The following is a 22,169-nucleotide window of genomic DNA, read 5'->3' as shown; positions in this document are numbered from 1 at the left end:
GCTGTGGGCGGGACGCAGGTGCGCGCTCGCGCAGAATTTCGATCAGTCGGTACGTACCGCGCGCCCGCCCAACCGCGTCTTCGGGCTTATGTCGCGCGCTCATAATTTACCGCGTTACTATGCCACTGTTTTCCGATCATATAAGCAACATGTATTACAGTGGATCATCGCCGTATACCAGTTTACCGTACAGTTACAGTAGTGCAGTTCCTCCTTACGGTTCTTCGTACAGTGCTTCGTATCTTAATCCCGGTGGAAATTATAGTTCTCATTCATCATTTGGAGGATACTCCCGTGCGCCGCTCGGTTCGAGATGGTTAACGAGCGGTGGTCGTGCATATTCACCGATACTAAGCAGTATCTCAGAAAAAGGGACTTCGAGTCCGGTGAGAATAAATAGCCCTAGACGAATACCTATTTCAAGTAGAACTTATGTGTCTTCTCCGTACTCGTCTCGTCCTATTAATATTAACACCGCAGATATTGACGTGTCCCGAGACAAATATCGGAACAAAATATCAAGTTCAAGTTCGTCAACAACCACAGGCTTGCCACCGAGACGCGAAAGTCCTTTAATCAATAAAGAAAATGGACATGACAAACCTGACACTGGCATTGACACGTCACCTGGTCCGAAGCGTTCTACGATTAAACGCGATCGTACAGTGGTAAGGCTGCACACTGTAAAGAGAAAAGAAAGAGACTCTCCTCGTAAACCTGTTGAAGATTTGAATAAGTTGGTTAATAAAGATACACCAAAAACAGAATTTGTTGAAAACCAAATAGAATCAAAGAAATGGAGAGAAAAGTTAGCCGATGATTTGGCTTATAAAGCACAAAAAGAAAAGAAAACTTTAGGTGCTAAGTTAGTTGAAAAATTTACTCTGAAAGAAAAAAATGACGATGAGTACGATTATTCTTCAAAAAAGTCTCCAGTAAACCACATAGATAAAGAAAAGTCTCCTGTGAAGCAAAATAGTGATGATACAATGAATTTAATAAATAATAAATCATTTGATAGGCGTTGCTCTATGGAACTTCTAGCTGAACAAGCATCTTTATTGGACTCATTGATCAGGAGAGAGAATTTAAGTACTGCTCCTTTAGACATTAGTAAAGTAGGATCTAAAGACATAGTCAATACTGACATTAAATTGGACACTGAACACACTGGTATAACACAACTAGACCATCAACAAAACCGCTTGAGCACTACAAAGTCAGATCACTCATTGCACGACCGCCTTTCTTCAAAAGACATTAAGGAACCTCTATGTTCAAAAAGAAGAAGTTTGCGAAAATGTTCCTCTGGTAGTAATATCCGAAAGCTAGATTGTATCAAAGAGATTCCTAAAAAAACTACAACTTTCAACGTACCCCCTTTTAAAGTCAACTCAGCTGACAAAGATAAAAAATCGAAACCAAAAATTAAAACTAAAATAACATCAACAGTAGAAGTTACACCAGCAACTACTCCATTAAAATTTATCGTTGAAAATGTAACTGTTGAAGAAAAGATCCGTCCAGGTAAAAAGGATATTATTTTTAGTAGTATACTAGAGGAAACTCAGACTTTGAGTGACAGATCAACGGAAAATGATATTCCTAAAACAACTACAGAAATAAAAAACCAATTAAAACCACAGGTAGAAATCGAGGTAGACACAAGTTGTACAGAAGTTAGCACTGAAACAGAGAAAATATCAACTTTAATAGGCCATAGAAAAAGTATAAAATCAAAAATTAAAGATATATCTAAACAACAATCTGAAACTTGTGTAAATATATCATCCCCAGAGCCTGATGATGGAAACTTTTGGGAAAAACTTGGAAAAAGGGAAACGGTTTATTTAATGAAAAGAAAACAAAACTTGGAAGAAGCTAGAGAGAAGAGTAAACGTTCATTGTTTTGGTTTCCAGAAGAAGAAGCTTTAAATATTGATGAGGATAGTGAAAAAAATATTGCCGCTAAATCATCTGAAGAAACGACTGAAAAAAATAGTGTGGATGCAATAAACGAAACAACTAAAAAAATTGAACCCTTAAGAGATGAACATAAAAATAAGAGTGTATTACAACAAAAAGCAAATGCAAACAACGCTGTTGATAATATTTCATTATTAAACGCACAAGAACAAGACAAAAAGTCTATTATAAAAATTAGGGAAAATACTTCAGATGGTAAAAATGTGACAAATGTGCAGGAAACGCCTAGTATAATAGAATTAGATAAGGATAGTAAAAAAGAAAAGGAAATTTATGATACTCTAAAGGTTGTTAATCAGGATCAGGAAATAAAACTGAGAGAATTTAACACCAAATCTAAAAATTCACTAAATAATAGTGAAAGATTAGCTGAAGATTCAAAGAATATTAACAAAACTAAAGACAACAACAAAGATAATATTGGTGAAAATGAAAAGGAAATTCATAATAAACTAAAAGATGTACATCAAGATCAAGAAATAAAACTAGTAGAATCTAATGCCAAATCGAAAATAACATTAGATAAAAATGATGAATTAGCAGAAGATACAATAAGTATTAATACATCAAAAGACATCAAGAAAGACAATATCGGTGAAAAAGAAAAGAAAAATTGTAATGAATCAAAAGATGAACAGGAAACGAAACTGATGGAATCTAATTCTAAATCTAAAATTATATCAAGTAAAAATGATAAATTAGCAAAAGATTCAACAAGTACCAACAAATCAAAAGACAAAAAGAAAGACAATATCGGTGAAAAAGAAAATAAAGACAATATAAGTGAAAAAGAAAAGAAAAATCAGGACCCGAAAATAAAACTGACAGAATCTAACACCAAATCTAAATTAATGTTAAATAAAAATGATAAATTGACAGAAGATCCAAATTATACAAATAAATCAAAAGACAACAAGAAAGACAATGTCGGTGAACGGGATTTCTATGAGAAAAATCTATTCAAAAGTAACTTAAATGACTTACAAAATTCAAATTATGAAAAGGAATTAAATGTTACATCGAGTAATATTAATCTTAATCTCATTGAAGATAAAACAAACAAATGTAAAAGGATATCACCTGATACAATAAATAACACAAAAGAGGAGGCAATAAATACATTAACAGTTTCAATTAAAAACAAGAATAACAACACAATGCTTATTGGTGCAGTCGATACACTCGAAAATTCAAACATTCCTGATACTATAGTTTTTGAGAAATCGCCAAAGGGAACAAATAAAGATAACAAAACCTCGGAATTTCACGAGATTAAACCAGAGAAACAAGATAGAATACAAAAAAATTCTAATTCTCAAAATGAAGAAATACCAAGTAATAATAATGATAAATCAGAAACGACAACATCAACTACAACAACCAATGAAAATATTGGACTAAGCAACGTTAATGACAGTGATAAAAAATTAAGTATTAAGGAACCAAACGATAAACATGAAAGTGATACAGAGACTGAAAAAACAAAGACCAGTATAGAAATCGTAAATGAGACAGTTTCTTCGACAGATGCTATCAAAGTGTTTACTCCTGTGAAACCAGTTAAAGAAGAAAAGGCACTGAAAACTCTTATTGCTACTCCACGCCCTCTTCAAAAACGAAATCCTCAATCAATTCGTTCTTCTTCTTCATCATCTGAATCATCTGACGACGATTCATCAGATGAAGATGCAAAAGATGAAGATAAGGGTGAAGATGAATTTAGTCAGGGCGAAGGTGAAAACAACACAGATGGAAGAATATCAACTGGATCTAATGATTCAGGCTTCGATTCGTCGGCTCCCACATCGCCATCAGGCTTTCTGCAAACTAAAAAAGGTAACTTTGAAATGTATTAAAATACTAACTTGTAAATTAAACTGTATATATAATTTACATACACCTATGCACGTATGCTTTGCACGGCTTAAGGCACAGTACGTAATAGGGGAACATGCGTTTAAAAACTAAAATAGTTTTAAACACGCAACCTGGCTCTATCTGTTGTAGACTGCGATGTTAACTGTCATCGAAAGTGTGAAAAGTTAACGGCAAACTTGTGTGGAGTGAACCAGCGCCTTCTAGTCGAAGCTTTAGCGTCTCGAACAACATCTAAGAGAGGTAGGTATGTCTAAAATGATATCAATAGATATAGTCTACGACAATGCTACTTAGATAAGTCTACCTTTGTTTTTCGTACAATATTTAAGGTATTAATATTTATTCCATAACAAATTAGGATTAAACCACGTTTGTTTATGTTGTGGAGTACCGCGTGGGCGCTCTATGCGGCTGCCGCTGTCTGGATAGAAGCCAGTCATTTGCAGCTCACCTGTACATAATTAATAGCACCGGTGCAATTGAAATTAACAAAGAATTCTATTTTTGCCCTATTTCTCCTTCTTCTTTTTTATGGAACAATAACAATACATGCGCAATTTAATATAATATAATACACTCACTCAAACCCCTGCTCCGTTTTATTATCTTTACTTTTCAGAGTTTGATAAGATAAACGCATGTTATAAAAAATGTCTCGATACCCAATTTCGTTGTGCGGCTACAAATTGGTCAGCATATTTTATGACACAGTTAGATCACTCATCATATAGAAGCAATGCCAGCCCTTGTAGTTCCCGTGACTAAAGCAATCGAAAGTTACGATGAACGTCGATTTATTTGGCGTGGCTTCAAACGTCACGTATTTTTATCCACCCAGACTGACCGCCTCTTTGTTGGCATTGCTCGTTGGGAGTTTTGTTTTACGATGTATTTCGCAAATAATGTGACCGATTAGATCGTAGATAGAAAACATAACAAACTTTTTCGGAACAGTAAATTAAAAAAAACCGAGACGTTCAGGTACTTATTTAAAAAAAAAAGTTATAGGTGATAATAGTTTGATTACACAACAATACAAGCATTGTTCAGTGTCTCAATATTTTATCTTATGTAAAATCAATTAATTACTGAGTTAACCTACTAGTTTGACTTTTTTACTTGATCAAGAGCTAATAGGCAAATTTATCATCATCGATTGTCATAAGCCCTGAATTATTTATGGGCAGGTTGTTTTATAGTGTTTATCTACAGGTGGAGACAGCCCCAGCACCTCTGCCGGCATCACTCCTCCCCAAACATTTACCCACGACATCTTAGAACAAGAGTTGGGTAAGAACACATTATTTGCTCGGAGGTTTCATTTCATTTGGATGTCCCTTCGTCTTCATATTTTCTTCTTAGAAATAAGTCGTCGCTTATTCTGCCGCCTTTAACTTCATCCTATTTCTACTACTTACATAGACACTTTATTTTATAATCACTCTAATCTATAAAATTCTATTTCTCTATTTAACAATTTGATAAACATCGCTCCATTCATTTCTATTTTCATAGAATCTTTTATAAAGACGCCTATCCACTTTATTTCGGTATACCGTCAGGTTTATTTTAGTTCATGCAAACAAGCTACTCAATAAACTCTATTTCAAGAAGAACTTTTAGTCCGTATGTAATAAATTTATGCTTCCTGACACAATTGGCAAAAAGCGAATTGTATTTCGAAACCATCTAAAAATATCAACGCTAAAATCGCATCAGGACTTTCTCTTGGGATGCTGGTGTTTCTCACTTCACAAATTTCCGCATTCCTAACGCTAATTTGAAATTTAATATTAAATGTAAAGTATTTACGATTTTCAAATCGATCTTTTATTCAGACAACAACAAATACATATTATTATTAATAAAATATTAATAATTACAATACATATTAATTTACGATTGTAAATATTACCAACAGATATAATTTTCATTGACGTTGCTAGGTTTATTAAAAATTATTTTAAAGAAAATATATAAAAGAACGTCATTAATTTGAAATATTAATAACAAAAGTAAAGAATTAGTTAATATTTAAATTAAACAAGTCGCTCTAAAACATTTAGTTCAAAATTGCATATGTTAAACATTAGTAGAATCCCAGTTTTACGAGCTTTTAATAAGTTTGGTTGCCGTTAACAAAATTACGCGTGAACGAATTTCAATCGAGAATATACCTAGTACGAGTGCATTTAATTATACCAAATTATACTCTCCCGAGTGATGTATGTGTATGCTGTCACAGCCTTTGTGCATGTTTATTTTATAACCGTCGTAAAACTCGTAACCATAATCTCTGTCAACACAAAGTGTTTATGGTTCTTAATGTTGCGAATGCGGGAACATTTCGTAATACAAAACAAAATCTCGCATATTCCATCTCTTATACTTACTGTTTTACATATCTTCTTCGCTATTAAAACTAGGTAGATGTATTTTATAGGTTTTTTTATTTCTCTCCTAAATTTTTAGGTTAAATTATAAGTTCAAATTATAGCTTTAAATTTCAGATGTTTTAATGTTTAGATAACATCAAAGTACAGCGTAAGACTTTTATAATTAGCAATATGTTAAATACATTGTTAAAACTTATCAATTTCTAGTAATAGTGATGCTGTATATTCCATTCTTAAAGTTATTTTGACTCGATGTATCTTGTATTTAAATTTATATGTCACATTGATAACAGCTTGGTATAAGTTTTATGCATGTTTCAACTTACATTACAAGATTAGGTACCTATATTGATAATGTTAATAAACTTTGTTTATTTTATTCAAATTAATATTTTTTCCTACATATACATTAGTCATTACTAAATATGATCAACCCCGGAAGAGAACCCCTATATTATTCTTTATCATCAATGGTACATAGTATCTATATTACAGAATTGTTTTTACATAGGCATTTAATATGAATACTGTAATGATATAGTTAGTATGTACTTTGATAGAAAAAGACGACCTTGATATTTGTCTGATCTCGATATTTTTAAACTGCACGTGAATTTTCTATGTATAGAAATAGCTGACAGCATTGTTATAGTCAATCATAATACATTTTAATGAAATATAAAAATAATTTATAAAATATTTCCAAGTACCTGGGGAAGTCTGAGGTCCTTTCGGTTTAATATAAGCTAGATAATAATTGTAAATACTGTGCTAAAATTATTGCAAATGATTCAGAACAGCTAATTCTTAGTAGGTTAATTTGACCACGAGTTAGCGCTTGTGAATTCACTTGAAGTTAAGTGAGTCGAGACTCCGTCATACGTACTTATTTACTTAATAATTTTCAATCTAATCTTTATCTAAATACTATATCTTACCTTGAAGCTTGGACCAGACACTATCATTCATTGAAAACTTCATTTATTTTATACAAATTAATAATTGGATTAATACTAATCATTACAGAACATTCGACTGCATATGACCTATTCCGAAAAACTGGTCGGTTCACACCTCCCGCTAGGAGCATACCGCGATTCAGGAAATACACTATCGAAGATTTTCAGTTTATAAGAGTTTTGGGCAAAGGAAGCTTTGGCAAGGTGAGTACATACTTTATTCTTACCAGTTTTGTGTATTTTAGTATTAGCACCCTTGTACCCCTATACCTTTTATCATGTACTAGCACCCACACCGGCTTCGCACAGGTGGTATGTAGACACTAATATTATGATAAGTGCATCCGTCTTTGTGCCTCCTCTTTTGGTACCTCTGATTTATTTTCTGTACTACAATATGTATGTACCTTCCACCGGACTCCCGTGACTGCGTCTGCGTGGAATTCAGTTTTTCACAAATCCCACGGGCACCATGGATTTTTTCGGGATGATAAGTAGCCTATGTGTTAATCCTGATAATCCTGAGTAAAATCTATTTTCATTCCAAATTTAGCGGCGATAAAGAGTAACGAATATCCAAACAAACATCCATTTTATAAATCTGCCTGTTGAATCATTCTATCTACTGCTGAAAATTGCATAAGAATCTGTTGATTACTATAAAAGATCTAAGCGAAAAGACAGTGAAAGCGATTTCATTTTAGGTATACTATGTGATGATTTCACGTGGTTTCTCCTTTATCTAGGTACTTATACTCATACTACGTGTTAATTCAAATTTCCCTGAACGTTTCTGTTTTTCACCTTTACCTGGTATTTCATAAATACCATTCTTGGAAAGTCGACTTAGTTGTTGTTCTGAACTGGTCCATTAGAACAGAACATTGCCAAGTATACATAAGACTAATGTATTTTTCAGTTGGTAGGTAGATAGCTATTGTTTTCAGTTGACCTACATGTCAATAGATGCGAGTGCCAGATCTTCGACGTATTTTGTTGTAACGCACATTTACTCGTACCTATTTGTTTAGTTTTAATTAATTGCAACTAAAATTCATATTTTTATGGCTTATATATTGAAGATATATAAGCCATAAAAATATGGCATTAGGTAAAATAATAACAATATAACGATTTAGGTATCCTTTGTTTTTGGTATACATAACCTATTTATTTTTGCAAGAAGTTTTTCACGATCTACCTGTTATCGTACGTATTTATAGTTGTTACCTTGAATTCTAACAATTAAAATGCAAAATATACGCGCACATATCTTTCTAAAATTAGCTATATGAAAAATAAAACAAGGGAATTTGCCAAGAAAAAAACTGGCTATCGCCTACAACAAAATGCTTTTGTCGGCAACACAAACATGCGACGAATGAATGTGAAGGTGCTGAAAGATGCGCCTGTTCCATCCATGACTAATCAGACTTTCGACAGTTACAATACTGACTGTGAGCTATTGTTTATTGAAGTGAAAACTTCGTTAGCCGTGTTGGCACTTTTTGGTAGGAGAAAATCTTATGGGTGCGTGTCACCGACATGACTGGCGCACGCGCAGTGTGTTGTGAGCCTTAGACACTTTTTGGATGGGTGAAATCTCGTGAGCTCGCGTCAACGACATGCTTACAGCAGTTGGTATATAATGGGGATGATGACTAGGTTTAGGAAATATGTTGATTTTTATGATACATTCGGGTAAATAGGGTCAATGTTAACTAATTTATACATAAAAAGCAAAGATTGTCTGGATATTTGCAAAATAAATGAGATTATAAAATTTCAAAATCTATTAAAAATGTTTTATCGTAATTAGATGAAAATTCATACAATTTTAGCTTCCTTACATTAAATGTGATATTTTTTAATATATGAACTATAAGCATAAACGCACAAACAACAAAGATATTGGTAATTTTGTTTGAACGCGCATACAAATCTAACGATCATTACATTGCCTATGACGTCATTAGTTCGAGCCATTTTGTATGGGGCGTTTTTCAGGGATCCGCGGCAGTGCCGCAAATCTGACTCTTTAAATCCCTGTAGCTCCGAAGGTAATGATCGCAGATACCCTGTTCCTTTTACAAAATTGCTTTACTATTAGTATACTCTTAATTTATATACAATTTAAAAAACTGTCATCATCCCTATTATGTAGTTACGTATAATGGTCCTGTGTACCTACGAGTATGACACATGAAAACCATCGTGAGGAAACCTGCATACCAGAGAATTTTCATAATTCTCTACGTGCGTGAAGTTTGCCAATCCGCATTAGGCCAGCATGGTAGACCATTGGCCTAACCCCTCTCATTCTGAGAGGAGATTCGTCCTTAGCTGTGAACCGAATATGGCTCGATAATGATGACCTATGACACTAATATTATAAAGGCGAAAGTTTGTGTGTAAGTAAGTACGTATGTTTGTTTTCCTTGCGGTTACTGAAGCGATTTGGCTAAAATTTGGAATGGAAATAGATTTTACTCTGGGTTAACACATAGCTTTTTTCATCCCGGAAAAATTCATGGTTCCCGCGGGATTTGTGAAAAAATGAATTCCACGGGGACGAAGTCGCGGGCGTCCTCTAGTATCTTATAAATGAAAAAAAATGGATTTTGTAAAAAGTAAATATGTATCTATACACTGTGCATTGCTAAAATAGTGTTTTGGTTTCATTATTATTTGACTCGTTTAAGTTGTCACTCCTCTAGGAAGTCTGATTCTTGTATTATTTTTAAGCGGAACCTATGAATTTTAAAGCAATCCTCTGAATAATTTAAATCATAACATATAATTTAATATGACAGCTCAACGACCATATATTATATTAATATTATAATAATAATTAGTTAGAATGACCGTCTCGACTTGCTCCCGAGACTCGGCAACAGGGAAATGCCAATTTATATTTATATCGAATGGTTGAGTACGATGAACCTATTTAAGAGCAGTTTCAGTGGGACACTTTATAATAGCAACATATTGAAAATATTTAATTCCTACTATTTAGGATTCCTATTAAATTCCTTTTATAAAAGCAATGTATAGATGTTTTTACTCTTTTAGGCAAACCTACTGAACGGATTTGCCTAAAATTAGGAATGCCGACTGATTTCACCCTGGATTGTATAGGCGACATTTTATCTCGGAATAATCAATCCATGGTTCGTGACTGAATTTCTCTATTCAAAGATAGTCAAACAAAATATTATATTTGAGAAACTAGAATAATTTTCGTTTTGGAAGAGGTTATTTAAGGTTGTGACTTGACAGCCGTTTAGGATATAAATTAAAAAAAAAGCGGATTGCGCTGTTTTTGTCGAGCTTTTCCCGAATTTCAGACCCCCATGTTTTTTAAGATTTATTTGCAAATGTATACACAACAATGCTACTATGCCATATTTCAAAGTTTAAGGTCAAAGGATCTTAAAAGAACTTAACTATACTAAGTATGTATGTAAACTTAAATGTTTGATTTTTTGCACAATTTCATAGGATCATAGACCTGAGTGGTTACATCGTAATACCTCCACGCATATCCGAAATAAAGGGAAATACAAACAGACACAGACATACGTACAACAAGTGATCCATCTGTATGTCAAAGCATTCCATTTCTTCCTTCTGAACCCTAAAAATATATAATGTAAAAATAAATATGTAAGTGACAAACGATGATTTGATATCTCTATATAAACATACTATTCGTTATAATCGTATACGTATTGTTTTCACTTGTCACAATTGTTCACAATTGATTATTTATAAATTCTATGAAAATCTAATTTTATTGATACCTACTTATTTCACTCACCACTCACAGTCAGATTACGGCGAGATAGATATTAGATATCTCGTATAATTTCCGACGGAGGAGTCACAGACAACATGAAAAATAATCAGTAGAATTGTGTTAAAATGCGACCAATTCTTACTTTTCCCTCCAACTAAGAGGTAAACTTGCTCTAGGAATGAAGGTATAGGTCAAGTAGTGGGAATTTAGAGATTTTGCGGATTTGTGTCCTGCACTTGAACTGTTGTAATATTGGCCCTATACTTTTTCAAGAATTTATATCACGCCGATTTAGAAAATAGGTTACTACTAAAATTGCAGGACAAAATGCGCAGCCAAACGGCTAACGTAATCAACAGAAATAATAATTAACGTAATCAACAGCAGAACTGACAGTGCAATATTTATGGACACTATCCATTATTTTATGCTTGGATGCATCCAAGCCGTAAAATCAATCCGACGAAATCGGCATCATCGTCCACGAGCCGAGGTTACCAGTGACGGTTTATACCGTCATAGGTTCTCAAACTTACATTGTCCACAGGCCTCTCTGACATTTTATAATTTTCACGATCTCTTTTCTATTTTAAGAGCTCCAACTTTTTCTCCAACAATTTTCTTAAATTGGATTTTTTTATAAGATCTTGAACTCTGAGTCTAATTTTTCAGTTAATTTCATCCACTACCGAAATATTATGTCAGTTATGCTCACTCGCGCTAAAATTGTCTATATTTTGGAAATAGTGAGACTATATCTTGGTAATCTGTCAATCAATCAATCACAGCGTTCTATGTTCTGTGATAACAAAAATTAAAATGTAGATACTTCCACATGTTCTTTGTCTCTTAATTCAACTCCTCTATTTTCTCTAGATCATTATTGTCGGTCAACTTCATCGCCTCTCGGGCGAGCCGGGTGGAGATTCGGCACCGAGGTTTAGCCTCCTTGCCCAACACAGAGGAACTTTTACTCATGCTGATGTTCGGTGGTGTCTCTAGGCATATGGGTCTAAAACCTCTCTCCCACTGAAAGTCGTAAACGCCCACAAGTGGACGCTATCGCCCACGTTGAGAGCCTATGGTACAAAGTCTCGATGATTGTGATTAATCCATATGGAGCTCGAGCTGGCAGAACATAATGGCATGTTGCCATTCGCTGTGTCTCCTTTACCTGCCCTGCAAGTATTACAACTCTAGTCGGGCTATTTCGGGTGTCGACATCACTACTCACATTTAAAGCGTCGCACGCCACGTGTCATCGGCCTCGTGAATACAATACACATCTATCAATACATATAAATAAAATTGAAGTGTCTGTCTGTGATTTCAAAATAACTGTGTGTTCTTAAGTGAAGGTATTATTTACCATAATATAATAGGTAATATGTTTTATTATGGTAAATAAAACACATGGTTTATGTATATTGTTCACGAATTCTTTCTCTTAAGAATTTCTCGTAAAATTACACATGAAATTCAGTTATTCCTAAATTTTTGCTCAATCTTCCTGTGAAAGTCTGATTAAAATCGATTCCAAATATTATTTGACAGACAAAAAGACAGACAGACAAGACAAAAAGACAGACAGACAGACAAAAAAGAGATTAACAAGTAACATAGGTTAAATTTTATCCCGTATTGATGCGATTGGAAAAAAACTCGGGTGGAACTACGGGGTGTGTGCTACTTATTACTAAAGACTTTTTCTCGAAAATCGTCTTTCTAATAAAAATACAGCACCCAATCAGCATCCGTTTAGGAAGTATGACCCCACATAAATAGAACCGTATAAGTGGGTAAACACAAATACACTACACAAATAAACACGTTAAACTTAAATTAAGTTTTTTAAAATAACAGAATCATTTATCAAATAAGACATATCTTTTACCAAAGTAGCTGCTGAGTTTCTTCACACAATATCAAAGTCTTCCTGATATTTCAACGACGGACGCTTGGCCCCATTACCTTTGACGCCGAGCCAGAAATACGAAGAAAGCTCCCATTTATTTGGATTAAAACGAAAATTACGAACACATCGTACGTTTGACAAACATATTTTCCGCGAAATTAATCAAAACTATAATCATATTTTATGGAATAGGCCACCATGTTCTAATGTCTAATAAACAAGCACTCAAAACGGCTGCATAAATTTATGTTAAATAACATTGTAACTATATTGAAAATATGACGACTTATGTGCCTGTTTCAGGTCTTAAATCAATACTACTTTTTGGTACTTGGTCTAGATACCGAAGCGACCAATCTTAGCTTTATTTATTTGGTGATCGTGTTCGTACTTTTCTATATTATGCTAATTTACTAGAAGAATTACAATTTCTTTTTAAAATATTGTCTCTTAGTCCGAATTCCGACGCACAAGTTCCAAACCGTGTTAAATAGCGATAATGTGAATTAAAATACGTGTGGTTATCGGGTCGTTAGTCGAGTAAGAAAGATGTATAAGAGTGACATTTGCTATCGACAGGTCACGTGATCAAGATCTGTCATTCCCATACATTTTTCTAGTTTTCGCAGCGTTAGCGATCGTAGAAAGATAATCAATGTGTCACTTGGCTAGGAGGGCAGTTTTGCGCGGGCAGATTTGCAGCACCTTTCCAATTTCCAATTCTCTACGTGTGTGAAGTCTACCAATCCGCATTTGGCCAGCGTGGTGGACTAAGGCCTCCCCTCTCTTTCTGAGAGGAGACTCGTGCTGAACAGTGAGCTGAATATGGGTTGTTGATGATAATCATAGCTTTGCGACCACTGCTAACGAGGTGCCCTTCGTGCTAGTCAGTAGGTGCCTTATGGTATTGTATGCCTAGTGCTGCAAAGTTAATTAGAAGGTCTGTTAACAGGTAATGTTAGCAGAGCTCAGAGATACGGAGTACTACTACGCCGTGAAATGTCTGAAGAAGGACGTCGTGTTGGAAGACGACGACGTGGAGTGTACGCTCATAGAGAGGAAGGTCCTCGCGTTGGGCACCAACCATCCGTATCTCTGCCATTTGTTCGCTACTTTCCAGACTGATGTAAGTTATCAGCTATCTATATAAACAACGAAAAAACGGATGGTCCTCAATTAGAGGGCCACCCATGTCTCGATTTTTATACGCTACGTCATTTTTGTGTTGTACTATCAAAGTTTCGATACATAAACTTATCAGACACAACGGTCTCGAGCCACCAGCATCCAGCGGCTCCCTGCAACCCGCTTGATATCTTCGGTCCACCTAGTGGGGGGTCGATAATGGTGCGGGGTTGCCATTCCAGCACCTTGGGACCCCAACGTCCATCGGCTCTCAAGTGAAGTTTACTAAACCTCATTGTGCCAGCGTGGTGGACTATTAGCCTAATCCCTCTTCTTCTGAGAGGAGTCTCGTGCTCAATAGTGAGTGCTCAATAATGAGTTGTTAATGATGATGATGATGACTTTCTTTTCAGTCTCACCTGTTCTTCGTGATGGAGTACTTGAACGGCGGTGACCTGATGTTCCACATCCAGCAGAGTGGACGGTTTCCGGAGGTGAAGGCGAGGTTTTATGCCGCGGAAATTGTGTCGGGACTTAAATTCCTCCACAAGAGAGGAATCGTGTACAGGTGCGGCACTTTCATTGATATACTTTTTTTTTATTCTTTACAAGTTAGACCTTGACTACAATCTCACATGATGGTGAGTGATGATGCAATCTAAGATGGAAGCGGGCTAACTTGTTGGGAGGAGGACGAAAATCCATAACCCTTTCGGTTTCTACGCGACATCGAACCGGAACGCTAAATTGCTTGGCGGGGCGTCTTTGCCGGTAGGGTGGTAACTAGCCATGGCCGCAGCCTCCCACTAGTAAGACCTGGACCAATTCAGAAAACCTCAATCGGTCCAGCCGGCGATCGAATCCAGGACCTCTGTCTTGTAAATCCACCGCACATTCCACTGCGCCACGGAGACCGTTTAGTTACGCTACGTATGCATCTTTTATTTTTAAGGCCTAAGTTAGTTGAAATTGTTTTAAGGGATTTGAAACTGGACAACATTCTACTGGACTTCGACGGGCACGTCCGGATCGCAGACTTTGGCATGTGCAAACTGCAGATCTACCTGGACAAGACAGCTGATACATTCTGCGGCACTCCGGACTATATGGCGCCGGAGGTGAGGAATTATATCTCTTTCAGTACGATACACGAAAGATATAATATACTCAGAGGCACAATTATCCGCCCACTTTAATAAATTCGTCATATTAAAGTAGGCGGAAAAAAATGTGCCTTTGAGTATAGTAAAGTAGGTACCTCATTACATTACCAACCCATATTCGGCTGACTGCTCGAGTCTCCACTCAGAATGAGAGGGGTTAGCCCTTAGTAAAACCCTGGCCCAATGCGGATTGGCAGACTTCACACAGGTAGAGAATTAAGAAAATTCTCAAATGTGCAGGTTTCCTTACGTGATATTTAATTTCTTAAAATGCGTGTAACTGAAAACTGGAGGTGCATGCCCCGGACCGGATTCAAACCTAAGCCCTCTGAATCGAAGGTAGAGGTCATCCACTGGGCTATCGTGTCTCTGCAAAGCAAATACCACATTCCTATGGTAAAATGACTTTCCTCCCCCCGCAATACAATATGTCCATACGAAGCTAACCTTTTAGTTTTACTCGTCAACCTCACAAACAAAAAATTTAAATGAAAAAAGTAGTAATCTGTATGTTTTCCTCCCACGTTCGTGTCGACTGTCGCTCTATTTATAAACATTCATGAACTCATTATCTACTTGTAAAGATCCACCTCGTTAAACGCCCACTCAAATAATTACTTTACAACACTAGACTATAAACAAAACAATCTATTGCTGGCAAACAGCAATGATGCGAAAAGAATTGCATAAGATTATTAATAGATACTCGCGTACAATAGTACATTATGATATGAGTGCGGTAAGTCGAAAATTACAGCCGAGGCGATATTGCAAGCTCGAGCCGCAGGCAAGAGCTAAGTAAGGAAGCAAAGGCTGTAATTATCAAAGCGCACGTAGGTCATACTACGTTTTATAACACATTTGCGCGGAAACACACTTTCTGAAAATGAATTTGCATCTTAGCTTGTAAATCAAGCTTGAAATATCTCCTCGGCTGTAATTTTCAACTTACCGCTCTTATATCATAATGTACCTACTTTTGTAACACATTTGCTAGTAAAGTATCGCTTATTTCACCAATTTCAATATCGTAATGTATCTCATTACGCACATGTGCCGTAATGTAAAGTAAAATGCACATGTGCCGTAATATAAAACCTTTATCATCTGTCTAAAAACGAACAGTACTTTTTAAAATCTTGGCATAGAGTTATTATGTCAGAAAAGTGCTCAACATTTTATGAATAAGATTAACTTCGTGAGATAAAATATAATAAAAAACATTTAGAGCCCCCGCTCACTGGCAACTTTTTTTTTTATTTCAAGCATCTACCCAAATGACCGGTTACAACCGCGTACGAAATTTTTAATTATGTGTGTATAATCATTGTTGGAGTACCTACCTGCGCAGATGATCGCCGATTTGGTTGAACTTACATGCCGGGGGTAACTAGTTAATACCTAAACATACTTAGTTGATCTCTTCATTTTGCAGATAATCAGAGGCCTAAAATACAATCAAACAGTGGACTGGTGGTCGTTCGGTGTACTCTTGTACGAAATGCTGATCGGCCAGAGTCCATTCAGCGGCTGCGACGAGGACGAGCTGTTTTGGTCCATATGCAATGAGATGCCGGCGTACCCGCGCTTCCTGTCGTCAGAGTCTTTGAGCATATTGACTAGGGTAGGTATACTCTTACCATAGATGAGCGGCAGACAGCGAAAAATGTTTCGTTTCTTTAGTTTACGAGATGTTTGGATTTTGGTTGTTAGTCGTTCGCTTGATATTGAAGGATAATGAGGAAATGTCAAAAATTACCGTGCGCTGTAAAAAGGTGCGGATGACTGTTCATTTTTCCTCTTGAAAGTTTGCCGCTATCCACGTTAATAGATAGCACATATTATGAACGTCATACAGCAACTGTCACCCGGACCAAGCTACATCGCACGAACCGTATGTGACGTTTAAATTAGTTATTTGTACTATACTCTTTTCAGGCCGCAGGCGCGCAGGTTCTCGTGCGAATTTTACGTAATTCCCGCCGCAAGTTAAAACAGTCGTGTTTCTTATTTCTCTCATTTATTTATTTATCTTTTTATTTTTAATTATTAATTCCGCATCATCAAATGATTTCTTAACAGATGCCATATTCTTTCTTTCACATTAGCAAAATCAGCAAAGCGCGAACTGGCGCGAGAATGGTGCTGTCCGACTTTGCCTTACTGGCGTATAGAATCAGGTTTTCAGGTAGGGATAGGTACACAAGGGAATATTGCAATGGGCATCCAGTTGTACCTTAATCTGGGTAGATGTCATTGCATTGGATTCTAGGATTTTATTATTGACGTGACATTGACAACGTCTTATAATTGTCTCTAAAAATGCGAGCCTTCTGCACCATAGACTTAGAACAACTAGACGTAGCCATCGCGTGGCCGCCCGTGAGACAGCCTTATGTAAGGTTATAAGTGTGCGTGTGTATTATATTATTATGTACACTACACTTGCATTCATAAATTACATAACAAAATGTTGCCATACATATTTATTTACACGTTTTTGGGGTAACCTGCAAATAGAATTAAATGAAGTCCTACTACGATAAATAGGATCAGATATATTAAAAAGTAAGATTCTTTCAGATAATAAAAGAACTTTGTATTATTTAATTGTGTTTTCGGTGATAACTTAAATCATAACATGATATCAGTCCATTGCCTACAATTCTTACCTATGGTAGGAGCACAGGCTTTTAAACTTTCAGCTGATCTTTTTTGATACTAAAGATGTGAAAGTTCGTGAGTGTGTGTTTGTTGTAATCTTTCAGCAAATACTACTAAACAGATTTCCCCAAATTTTGGCACACAAATAACCTGTAATAACACAATTATGGGGGGGAAATCGAGCATATCCTCTAGTATTAAATACTAGCTGACGCCGCGCGGTTTCACCCGCGTGGTTTCCGTTCCCGTAGGAATATGGGAATAATAAATAGCCTATAGCCTTCCTCGATAAATGGGCTATCTAACACCGAAAGAATTTTTTTCAAATCAGACCAGTAGTTCCTGAGATTAGCGCGTTCAATCAAACAAACAAACAAACAAACAAACTCTTCAGCTTTATAATATTAGTATAGATTAATAACACACGTTTAGCCATCATAACAAAATGTTGCCATACATCTTAGACTCGTGGTAAAGAGTGTAATCTTTACTTTATTAAGAATTAGTTACAGCGTCTTACCAAAAATTACTTAATTCTTTTATTTTAGTGGTAGTTTAATAGGTGGGACATGGTCACATTTGAAGTAAATAAAGAAAAGGTTAGGTTTTGAAATATAGCGAAATACGAAATATTGCCATTGAAGATACTCTAGTTAACGCTTATCACATTCAATTAGCTTCGAATTCCAACAAATGTAGGCTATATATTATCATTCAAAGAAGTTAATGGTTTCTTACTAATGAAATGTAATTCCTTCGATTTTCCGCTCACTGCGGCTTTTGCAGCCTAAAATACAACACCCCACCATAGCACAATAACTTATAAATTAATATCGTAACCGCAATGTTGTACCACATAATACTCAATTTACTAAAAATTAAATAACTGCTTGGATACGTGTTGTGTTTGTCAACCATCAATCAAACATTCGACGTTTGCCAAACAAAAAAATCGACCATGCTGAAAGTGACAAAAAAAAATCTCGTGTCCCTTTTTAATAAAAGCCGAGTGACATAAGCCTGTCACGCTCTAGAATCCAAAGTCACTTTAGGGCTACATCTGGTAGTTATATATCTATGTTCTGCACGCACGAAAAAACATGACTCATGTGGCGTTACCTCGTTCTGAGACGTTCCATTTAAGACTTGAAATGCAAGCGAGAGCGCGGAACGAGCGACAAACAATGAGAAATAAATTAAGAGTTCACAGATAGAGGAACTCCTGAGCAAATGATACATGCTATCGGCGAGATATTATTATGAAATTGTATCTTTGATTTCAATAAAACAATATCTACTTGTAGCTATTGGACAAAGACGCCAGAACTCGACTAGGCGGGCCCGAATGTATGCACGGTGACATCAGGGACCAGAAATTCTTCGAGCAAATCCACTGGGACCGGTTGGAGAGACGAGAGCTCGAGGCGCCATTCAAACCTCGTGTGGTGAGTTTGGGAAATTATTATCGAATGTGTTTGTCCTTCAACCTTAAAAAAAACAACAACCTAATTAAACTAACAAAAACTCTAGGTATATAGAGTGTATTACTCCGATCAACGAATAGGTGTCGGTAATTTAAATACCGTATAAACCTAATCCAGATACTGAGTAATATAAACTGATATGACGTGACTTTTTAAAATGTGAAATCTTATCATCAAACAAGCAAAAATTATTTTATGCTATACATACGAGTCTTTGGCCCCAGGACAAAAATATTTCTTTAAACTATTCAAACTTTGTGTAAAGCTTCGTCACATTAAACGTTTAAACTTTAGGTACAATCCTTTTCTAACCCCTTTAGATGATGGAATATCATTCTTTTAAAACTTTATTTTCTTTTCGTGATCTACGAATCACACTAAGATTATAAAGGCGAAAGTTTGTGTGTGTGTATGTGTATATGTTTGTTTCTCCATTGCGATGCGGCTACTGAAGCGATTTGGCTGAAAATAAGAATTGAAAGGAATTTTTTTCTGGATTAACTACTACTTCTTTTCATCCCTGATACTGATTTCCACGCGGACAAAGTCGCGGGCGTCCGCTAGTAACTCATAATTGCTACGATATGGTAGGCATGTGATACATATCCGTTAATAAAGACTTAACCTTGAAAAAAAATTTTGTTGCAGAGGCATCCCATGGACACCCAATACTTCGACCGAGCGTTTACCGGCGAGCGCCCGCGTCTCACGGCAGTAGAACCACAAGTTCTTCGCTCTATGGACCAAGAACCGTTCCGAGGGTTCTCCTATACAAATCCGAATGCTACTGATCGCTAAGACAGACCTTGGTCTTGTATATTGGATTGAATTTGTACATGCTATGCTCACTGCTGTATTACAAAAGTGACCGTTTAGAGCACTTCAAGTTGATGGAGTACTAGCTGTTATATTTGAATTCCTGTTTGCACTACCGCCATATTCATTGGGACGTCATTTTGTATTGATCGAGTATCAATCGAGACGGTACAGTTGTTGTAACAACAGATTTTCTCCGGACTTTTTGAGTGTCTCAATCTATTGCCAAAAAGAATCCTGCTACATACGAGTAAACTTATATTATTGTACATATCAATTATACATTGTATATTGTGTCTGGTACACATTTATGATTTTGTCTAAATATTGGAAATGTTATTTAATATTAATATAAGTATCTATAACTAGATATGATAGAAAATATGATGTATTTTTTGTAGTAAATAAAACATAAACGAAAGTTTCTGTTGTCATTTTCTTTTAGTAGTTAATTATGACACGATATCAGTTCCATTCTTAAGTACAAAGGCAGATAAAGAAAAGTATCTACTCAATAAAATTATTATCAAAAATATATTATGGAATTTATAGTGTGGTGATGAAAAGAAGTTTAAATGCTTACACGTGTAAGTAATGGAGAGCAAAGAGTATATTAAAAACACTATATTAAATTTAGTGTCCAACCGAAAGAGTCTAATAAAGGCCTTTGTCGAAACCGAAACTAATTTCGGAAGTAGTTGTGCACGCTCGCTTAACTTCGTATGTTGCTGCAACGCTTTAGCGGACGCTGCTGGCGGCCATGCTCGGGAATAGGGATGATGACAGTTTTTATAATTGTATATAAATTAAGAGTATGCTAATAGAAAAGCAATTTTGTAAAAGGAACAGGGTATCTGTGATCATTACTTTCGGAGCTACATGAATTTAAAGGGTCAGATTTGCGGCGCTGCCGCGGATCCCTGAAAAACGCCCCATACAAAATGGTAAGAACTAGTGACGTGATAGGTAATGTAATGATCGTTAGATTTGTATGTGCGTACAAACAAAATTACTAATATCTTTGTTATTTGTGCGTTTATGTTTATAGTTCACATATTAAAAAATGACACATTTAATGTATGGAAGCTAAAACTGTATACATTTTCATCTAATTACGATAAAAGATTTTCAATTGATTTTGAAATTTTATAATCTCATTTATTTTGCAAATATCCAGACAATCTTTGCTATTTATGTATAAATTAGTTAACATTGACCTTATTTACCCGAATGTATCATAAAAGTCAGTATATTCATACCTTGTCATCATCCCCATTGTCGTGCGCTGTTCTGATGTAGCAACAAAACTTAGTCAGAGTGTTATCGCCCGACGCTAGCTAGCATTCTTTAGAGGTTTTGTTTTGATGGAACTGATTTTTTTTATTCTTCTAAGTACAAATGCAAAACAAAGTATTGATTAATAATATATCAAAATACCAATACTTAGTAGGTATATAATGAAACAGTAACAAATTGTGATTTGATTTTATTGATAACTCATAATTATTTTGCTATGAAAACTTCATTTGAAAAAATAATAAAAATATTATTAATATTTTGTTAAATAAATGATTATAACAAACTTAATATTCTGTTTCATATCCTAGTTAATGCAGAATAATGGGTAAAATGCACCAAACTTCAGTATTTTAAGGAATTTTGTACTTGACCACGTGCTTCGGTTTCGGCCGAAACTGAAGCCACGGCCGAATATTCGGTTTCGGTTTCGGTTTCGGCCAGAAAACCAGTTTCGGTTGGACTCTAATTTATTTGAGATAAACATAGTTAGGTTAGGATAGGTTGATATAAACATTAAAAGATTTATTAATAAATACATAATATGTAAAGTATGTAAGAGAAATGTAAATTTATTTAATTTATAGACGAAATATATGTACCTATTAAAACATTAACATTATAAAAAAAATATTTTTATAAATTACTTATATGTAGTAGATTAAAATTATTTTTTAATACAACAAAC

General features: G+C 35.4%; 1 protein-coding gene and 1 long non-coding RNA gene across 4 annotated transcripts; one reads left to right on the top strand and one right to left on the bottom strand.

Annotated features, from left to right (window-relative positions):
• LOC112048560 (uncharacterized) lies at positions 1–20,611 on the top strand. 3 transcript variants are annotated; one of them, XM_024086133.2, is made up of 10 exons: positions 1–3,822; positions 3,994–4,104; positions 5,077–5,154; positions 7,287–7,423; positions 13,886–14,059; positions 14,472–14,626; positions 15,038–15,176; positions 16,657–16,845; positions 19,190–19,330; positions 20,018–20,611. In XM_024086133.2, exons 1-10 carry the CDS (start codon positions 120–122, stop codon positions 20,165–20,167), a joined length of 4,977 nt encoding a protein of 1,658 aa, XP_023941901.2. In that variant the 5' UTR covers positions 1–119; the 3' UTR covers positions 20,168–20,611. The 3 variants fall into 3 exon arrangements, with proteins under 3 accessions (XP_023941901.2, XP_052738454.1, XP_023941904.2); XM_052882494.1 differs by lacking the exon at positions 3,994–4,104 and having other exon boundaries at positions 2–3,822; XM_024086136.2 differs by lacking the exons at positions 3,994–4,104; positions 5,077–5,154 and having other exon boundaries at positions 2–3,822.
• Positions 17,894–18,798, bottom strand: LOC128198235 (uncharacterized). Its single transcript, XR_008250959.1, has 2 exons — positions 18,624–18,798; positions 17,894–18,035 (listed from the first exon to the last, which is right to left on the bottom strand). It is a non-coding gene; the product is annotated as an uncharacterized LOC128198235 (long non-coding RNA).
• Positions 20,612–22,169: the final 1,558 nt, after the last annotated feature.

The sequence above is a fragment of the Bicyclus anynana genome, chromosome 7 (assembly GCF_947172395.1).
Source record: "Bicyclus anynana chromosome 7, ilBicAnyn1.1, whole genome shotgun sequence".
Taxonomy (NCBI): Eukaryota; Metazoa; Arthropoda; class Insecta; order Lepidoptera; family Nymphalidae; genus Bicyclus; species Bicyclus anynana.
The sequence above is the reverse complement of the archived record's forward strand: the minus strand, read 5'-3'. Positions and strand labels throughout refer to the sequence as shown.